Here is an 8445-nt window from a genome sequence, read left to right as displayed (position 1 = left end):
CTGCTCCGCTGCATCTCAGCCACCATCTCTGGCAGCAAGCAAACCATTTTGGAAGGGTGGGGGTAATCTATACTTTTGTTGTTGAAATGTTACGTCTCAACCAAGTACTGTATGCTTTTTATATTTTTAGTAGTGTGTCACAAAAACAGCAAATATTGTCAAAAAAGTAAGAAATCTTTGGGGGTGCTTTGATTCATTTTGGGCTAAAATCGCCCCTGCTTTCACACAATTAGAAGTGACAGGAAATGAGAGGAAAGAGATCCAACAGAGGACATTTGAAGAAATTTAACTGCAGCTTTGTTCAAACCACCATGAAGACCCCCCGCTATATAAATGAAACTGAATGTTAATGTTTTTACATTCAGTTAAATTCAGTAATGTTTTTTTTATTCTTTTTTTAAACTCCTTTTACTTGTGTTGTAACCTGTCATCACGTTTCAATTTTTCAGATCCCTTGCAAGCTTTCACAACTTACTGCTACAACCAAAAATAGCAGAAAAATGTAACCTCCGTGACAGGTCATGAAAAACAATCCTTCTTTACTGTAAACCAACTGAAGCCTCTGAGATAATCAACTTCATGACACATTTATTTTTCCTTGTGTCATGCACTGACCTTGTGACAAACTGTCCAGCAGTTGAGCACAAGCCTTTGTTTTTTCTGATGCAATAACCTCTAACCATCAGGTCATTGGAAATAAGTCAATATCAGGGAATGAGGTCATTACTAGTGTGGATAAAATCGGGAAAAATGGGTTATGGTGTTGAAAACTAGACTAGATTAGATTCAGTTTAATGTCACTGAAAAAGTATACAACTCAAATAATAAAGAGCAGTTTGCCATCTAATCCGAAGTGCAAGCGATATATGTACACATGCATATACAATATGTACACTCTGAGATAATACACAAGACAACATGCCGCCCATTTTGCCAAAGGCTTTATGAGTCCATATCATTAAATCTGTGTGATTCACATCTTGGGATTCATATCTTGTGAGTTGCAATAGAGCCACTCATGCTGTCTGAGTCACTGCGGCTGCATGAATTCAAGTTTGTATTGTGAAATCACCTGGCCAGCAAACACATTACCCAGATATGAGATGTGTCACAACCGGGCTCCGCCCTCCCGCTCCTCCTCCCCTTCTATTTTTAAGCAGGTTTTACTTCTGTCCATAATGAAAATATTTCTGTCCCCAGAGGAGTGAGCACTCAAGGCCGCATGTGTTAATGCCCTCCAGTTTATGGGCCTTTCTGTTACTATAACAAAAGCTACTTTTTAAGAATGTTTTTTTAATAGCCAGTTTATTTTATCAAACTTAGAAAATCAAAATTATAATCTGAGAAAAAATGTGAATTACACAGCAAGAATAAACTAATGGGAATGACACAAAGGGCATGTTTGGAAAGCACCGACAGAAGGAGCAGCCCCTCGTGTCCGGTCATGCCGGATGATAACCTAGACAGTTTGAGTTTGTACCAGGATTAAAAGGCTTCACCATGTGGGCAGTTTCAACAAATAAAAAGATATAAATGTTGATTTTGTTCCATTTGGACATTTGTTTGAAGTTTAGTCCCAATTAAGCAGTTGAAAGCTTGTGAAACAAGTTTCCCACAGATATACTCATATATACGATTTACAGAATAATCTCTAACTCAGAGGACAAACAGCTTAACCCTGTGTGCACTGAATTTAACAAAAAAAGAATATTGTGTGGACATATTTGCACAGAGTGAGCTCCATTTTTGCAGATATTATATGAAAACAAATAATGATTAGTTTGAAATTGTGCAAAAGCCGCTACATCCTGTGTGCAAGAATCAGAATAAAAATACCTTTTTAATCCTTAAAGAAACTCCAAGACAATAAGAACATTAACACACTGAACTACATTAAATCTGAGACCCTCAACCTGCAACAGCATAGAGGATAGAGGATGGCACTGACCACAACAGACTCATAGAAAATCCTGAGCATTGTCCAACAGATGTTAAAAGACCTCAGCCGCCTTAGAAAATAGAGACGACTCTGACCAGTCCAGTTTATTGTTTATGTGTACTCGGAGGTATTTATAATCCTCCACAATGTCCACATTGACCCGCTGGATTGAAACAGGGATCACAGGATTCCTGGCCCCCCTAAAGTCCACAATAAATGAAGTCATCTTACCGTCGGGCCGCTTAGCCGTGTGTACATTCTTCCACATGTCCACATGTTGACTATTGCAAAAAAAGAAAAAAAAAACTACAACCCTAATTATTTGTTTCTCACAAACACTCTATCATATACATTGACCTCTACTAGCAATGTGATTTCCCATTAAAGGTCAACCTGGCCATGAGCCATGTGAATCATTTCCTGTCTCATGGACAAAACTGGGAATGACAATTGGCAGTATTCCAGCAACTGTGATGTGCTGGAATGAATTGTTTTGACAAATGACATAACTGATCTGGACCCGTATCTTCTGTTAGGATGTGTGAGCTCACAGAGTTAAGTGAGGGATAAAACTTTAAGACTGAGTGTGCCGGGTAATTATCAGCTAGAAGTTCATGGTGGTAAATGAGTATTTAAAAAAAAAAAAACTACAACCACAATTCCCAAATAATTAGGACAGTGTGTAAAATGTAAAACAGAATACAGTCATTTTCAAATCTCATTAATCCAATGAAAAAGACACATCCAATGTTGAAACGGCCAAAATGTGCAACTTTAAGGAAACAATAAGGTCATTTTGAATCTGATGGCAGCAAAAAGTGAAAAGAAAGGTTGTGACGGGGCCAAGTTTATCACCGTTATCACCTTTTAACAGCAGTCCATAAGCCTAAGGACACCAGCTGCTGGACTTGGATTGGAGCATATGTTGCTGTAAAACCTGTATAAAACTTTCAGGATTGATGTAGCCTTTCCAGGTGTGTGAGTTCTCAATGCCATAGGCACTAATGCACTCCCCTACCATCAGAGACACAGACTTTTTAAATGAGTAATAATAAAATAACGAGCCAGATGGTCCCTCTTCTCTTTACTCAGGAGGATGAAACGTCCATGTTTTCTAAAAAGTATTTGAAATTTTGATTCAACAGTTTTCCTTCTTTGCATGATAGGGCTTTAACCTGCGTTTGTGGATGGCATAACAAACTGTGTTCACAGACAGTGATTCCTGGGCCCGTGCAGTGATTTCCATGACAGAATAACACCTCTTTCACATGATGCTGCCAGAGGGCTCGAAGATCATGGGCATCCCATGTTGATTTTTAGCCTTGTTCCTTGAGCACAAAAATTTCTCCATTTTCTCAGACTCTTTTGATGATATTATGTGCTTTGGTAAAAACAATCAATGTCTTTGCAATTTTACACTGTAGAAAATTATTCTGAAATTGTGCCAAAATTTGTGGATGGAGTTGTTTGCAGATTCATGAAGTTTGCATTTGTAAGATACTCTTTTTTATATTATGTTGCCAGATACTCTAACCTGCACCATGTTCCTCCAGCTGTGTCTCTTTAATTTCAGTTTCTTTTCCAGCTTCTTGTTGTATCAAATTTTCGGAGATGTTTTGCTGTCCTCGAATTCACAATGCGGTCATATTTTCTATGAAATAGTAAAATGTCTCAGTTTAAACATCATGTGGTTTCTGAGACTGGGAAAGGGTTACATTGAGTTTTTATTTACATTTTACATAGCATCTCTACTTTGTTTAGAATTGGGGCTGTGCGATAAAAGCTTCATGTCAGCGTTTTCCAGCAGCAGCAACCTAATGTGAGATCTTCTCATATTATCTATCTTAAACTTTTAAGTTGTAGTCACTTTTAGTTGCAGATATTAATACACAGCATTAAGCTGAGTTACTTAAGCAAGGTTTGTATGATTATGACAGGCGCTCTAAGATTAATTAAATGATTTATACATAAACAATTACCCGTCATGACTCACTGCCATGACTCTTTAAAATTTTCGCTATGAATCAAAAGCACGTGTCACGCGTTAATCCCGTATAGAAACCGATTCTTGTAAAAGAGGTCATCTTAAAGCCATACAGCTAAAATGTACTGTTGCTTTTTTTTTTTTTTTTTTTTTTAACTAAGACGGTTTAGAAGGGCGCTGTTAAATATGAAAAGCTGTAATACATGTCAATACACAAAAGTGGATTTAAAATCAGTTTGAAAACACTAAAGAAACCTCAAAACAATTCAATCTCGTAACGAAATACTGGCGGAATCATTCCGCTTCCACTGCGTGTGTGACGTCAACCGGAACTGACGACAGCAATGAACGGAGTCGGTTTTAATGTAAAAGGTTTTAACGTAAAATACATTTAACAATTTTTAATTTTTGGCAGCCTTAAATTGAAACATTTGATATATTAAAAAAAATGCCTTTAATTTGTGAAATTTATGTTTAAGATATCCGAAAAGTAGTTTGACCTCCATACCCAGGATGCACTTCGGCTTGCCATCTTGTCGCGTAAGGAGAGCGGTGGGCAGGAGTTAGCTGCCCGTTAGCTCACAGCCGCCGTAGTAAAGTGGTTATCTGTCAGCTAGTTGCTAGTAGCTGCTGCCAAAAGTGAGCTGTCCCCACGGCGAGAGGCAAACTTCGCCGACTTTGAGACGTTTTCTCCCCACGCTGCTGGATTATATATTATTTTTTGACAAGCCGACGAGTTGTTTACATCATGATGTCGCACATGCTGGTGCCGAGGTAGGGAAAAGTCGCTAACATCAGATAACTTGGCTAACTGCTGAGAAGTACATATATAGCCGAGAGAGGAGAGTGGTCTGAGAGACCGGGCCCGCCTCAGACTAAAGTACCGGTGGCAGCTGCTCAGCAAGAACTTTGACAAGGGCCCGTTTACAACTCCGCTGCCGGGACACAAGGAAGGCCGACCGTGTGTGTATGTGTATGAGAGAGTGTGTGAGAGGGAGAGAGAGGCCGGGAGAAGGAGAAGAGCTTCGGCCCGTCTGCTGCGACCGGACACCGCGGAAACGTTGCGGGACTCCTGTCGGGGTCTGGCCTCGGTTGTAACACATTTTTTTGCTCGGACAGGAGGGAGAAGAAAGAGGAACGGTATGGAAATGTACTGTGACGGTACGTGTCTGTGTCAAATCCTTTATCTGTGAACACTTAGCAAGAGCAGTAAGCGCAGCACTTGGTTTCATCTGGAAGCTGACAGAACTTGACGCAGTTAGTCAACATGTCGAAAATGCAGGCGAAGAAGAAAAGTTGTTTCCAGATCACGAGTGTAACGCAGGCTCAGGTGGCGGCGAGCACCATCCCTGACGACGCCGAGAGCTTGGACGATCCGGACGAATCCCGGACGGAGGACGTGTCGTCGGAAATATTTGACGGCTCTCGGGACGAACTGGGGGTGTGTGACAGGAGTTCATCCGAGGAAACCTTAAGCAATGCCGGGGAGTCTCAGGAGGGCCATCTGCCTAACACGGGTCCTGTCAATGGGGGGCTCTCTCATAATATCAGTATAGTCTCTGGGCGTGCTACCCCACATAGTGTTGGAGGAAGTGTGGGCATGCAAGCTACAGCTCAGCCCTTTGTTTCAGGCTCAGCCACCAGTGCGGTCCCTGGTTCCACTGTATCTAGCAGTGCTGCTCAGACAGCTCCCGTGAGCACCAACTTTACTTCCCGTTTCAGAGTCATCAAACTTGACCATGGTACTGGAGAGCCCTTCAGACGGGGCAGGTGGACATGCACTGAGTACTATGAGAGAGATTCAGATTCAACTATTAATCGGAGTGACAGTATAAAGTCCACTGTGACTCATGACCACAGTTTAGACCGGGACAGTGGATTAGGAGCCACTGGTAATTCTGTCTTCATTAGCAGTTCTCAGACTTTGGACACCACCACGGAGAGCGGCTACTCTGCCTCTGTTGGGAACCCCGCCCACCCACACCCTTCAGAGTCTTGGCAGCAAGGCTACAGCTTGGCTTCTCAGATAGGAAGCGGAGCAAGTGCCTTCCAACCCACGGGGTACACAACTTCATCATCACAGCAACCACACCAGGCTCAGGTTAATATGTCGCCTGTAGCTGCCCAGACCTTCCCCTCTAACAGCTTCAATGGTGTGCACCAATCTACAATGCAGCAGAATACTCCCATGCCTGCTGCCCCACAGGCCCAGCAGTTTCCTTACTCAACTCATCAGCCCCACTTTGGCTCGAGCGCTCAGAACCTTCCTGTGACTTCCATCGCTGTAGGGCCTCCAACTAGACAAGTGTCCCCGCCTGTAATGACCCCTACTGGTCCTGGATCAGTGGTGCCGGGTGGAGAAGCAGCTTCAGCACAGGGCCTGCCGCTGCAAGCTGGTGGCGCACCATCTATGGTAGCCCCCTGTCAGGCCGCCAGTCAGACTCAGCCTTCAGGAGGGTTAGGCATTGCTCCTGCACCTTCCACCACCACTACCTCTCACAGCGGTGGCCATAATGTGCCTTCCACAGTGCCCAGTATAGCCAACACTTCTCCAGGTGTGCCAAGTCCCGGACACCCAGGAGGACTTGTCCAGCTCCAGGGAGCTCACGGAGGAGCCACAGTAGGCCTTCCCCCTGTCTTCAGTAACCAGCCAGATGATAACGGACCGAATACTGATGCCCTACCTCAGCACAGTGCCGGTGTGGTGCCAGAGAAAGATGGTGTGAAGCCTCTCAGCGAGGGCCCTAACCTGGCCTCTCCTGCTGTCAACAACCTGTTTGGCATCCATATTACCATGGATATGGACGGGGACAGGTAAGAGAGTAAACAAATGCCTACAATAAATTTTTATTTATTTATTTATTTTTACTTGAAGTCTATTAGTGCTAGATTTTTACAGCTAGCAACTTTGTATCTGGAAGTGTGCCCTCATACTAAGCATTGTTTCATTCTGCAGCAGTGTGGTCATACTCAACACTGTGGAGAACACCTCTTTCTTCATCATTGCCCAAATAAAGCATGCTGTGACTAAGTGTTCGGTAGTACTCACACAAAGCAGTATTTTTATTTTTTTTTTCTGAGTTATGTTTTTGACTAAGTTTGGATTTGAGGAGTAGATGGCAAATAAAAACAGGCGTAGATGGGAGCTAGTTTCTGTCTTTGACAATAATGGAGCACTCACACTGGATCCAGTCCACACTGGATAGTTACTTGTCACTTCAGCATCTCTCAAACCCCCATTCAGCCACAGAGTGCATCTGTGCTTTTGAGGGGACGATAACGAGCTCTTGAATAAGTTGCAACACAGACAGTAGCTGTTTTGCAGCCACCTCCCCAAATGTGGCTTTTTTTTTTTTTTTTTTTTTTTAATTCTCCTTTCTGTCTAGAGATGGTTAGCATACTCACCATGGGCAGTTTTCCCAGTATTCCCAACCTTGTAAATGCAGACGCCTTACTTGCCTACACAGTGGGTGTCTAATGTACACGCAGTCTAATTTAGGGTCTGTCGAATGGCCTTTGCAGACCTTGAACTGAAATGCTGCTGCTCTTTTCGAAGCGAACAGTGCTGCTGGAGAGGTGATGTCTGAGCCAAGAATAACCTAGATGGTGTCCACACACACACACACACACACACACACACACACACACACACACACACACACACACACACACACACGTGCATACTCTGTCCTGTATTTGTGTTGGTCTGTGTTTATTAGTGTGCTTATTGTGCATGACATAGTTAGAGCAGAAGGGGGGGTGTGTGTGTGTGTTTGAGGAGATGAGTCCTGATTTTTATTGCCTTTAGTCCAGATACTGACGAAGCAAATCATATTTGCTGGAAACTTTTTGTCTTAGCAGCATTAAGCAAGGCTTAATAATGAGCGGATGGCAGCGTGCGTGTGCGTGATCATACAGTATCGATTTCTTGGCACTCGCGTGCACGTGCGTGGGGCAGAGTGAGTGATAGTGACATCAGTGATTGTGTAGATTGTGGCAACAGGACAGAACGTGTCAAGAAGAGGTGGGGAGGATAGACGGGAGACACACACCTACATCACACACACCTGTAGAAGTGATGGTAGGCACGTAAGCTGTCTGTTTGTGTGTCAGCAGTGACACAGCTGACCACATCAGCTGAACGATAGCTACCTTCTGCTCTGTCTACTTCAAGGCCTGTTCTGAGTTGTCAATGTTGAAACATCAACCTCATTCGGTGTTGACTCATTTAATCTTGACTCATGATATTCTGATATATTGTCTTTTGTGTACACTCTCTCTTCTCTGTGGCATTGTAGCAGTACTGTGTGGTGACATAGCCACTAGCCACAATCACAGCCATCAACTGTCCCAAGCAGCCCGTACACAACAAGGAATGTGTGGCGTTTGCATGTTCTCGGTGTGTTTGTGTGGCATTTTTCCAGCTTTTCTAGCTTCCTACTAAATTTCAAAGACATGCTGTTCTATTTATTGATTCTGAATTGGCTGTAGGTGTCCCAGTGATGCTCCAGCAACCTGTCAA

At 43.2% G+C, this 8445-nt stretch overlaps 1 protein-coding gene across 2 annotated transcripts in view; it reads left to right on the top strand.

Moving 5' to 3' along the window:
- Nucleotides 1-4451: 4451 nt before the first annotated feature.
- Nucleotides 4452-8445, top strand: part of tsc22d2 (TSC22 domain family 2) — a 32693-nt gene continuing 28699 nt past the window's right edge. Inside the window, exon 1 of one of the 2 annotated variants that reach the window (XM_031758136.2) lies at nucleotides 4452-6737. In XM_031758136.2, the coding sequence (XP_031613996.1) occupies nucleotides 5191-6737 (1547 nt within the window). In that variant the 5' untranslated portion in view covers nucleotides 4452-5190. The remainder of the gene's footprint in view (nucleotides 6738-8445) is intronic. The other variant, XM_031758138.2, reaches the window with a different exon arrangement.

This window comes from Oreochromis aureus, linkage group 15, assembly GCF_013358895.1.
Source record: "Oreochromis aureus strain Israel breed Guangdong linkage group 15, ZZ_aureus, whole genome shotgun sequence".
NCBI lineage: Eukaryota > Metazoa > Chordata > Actinopteri > Cichliformes > Cichlidae > Oreochromis > Oreochromis aureus.
This window is presented reverse-complemented; position numbering and strand designations above follow the sequence as displayed.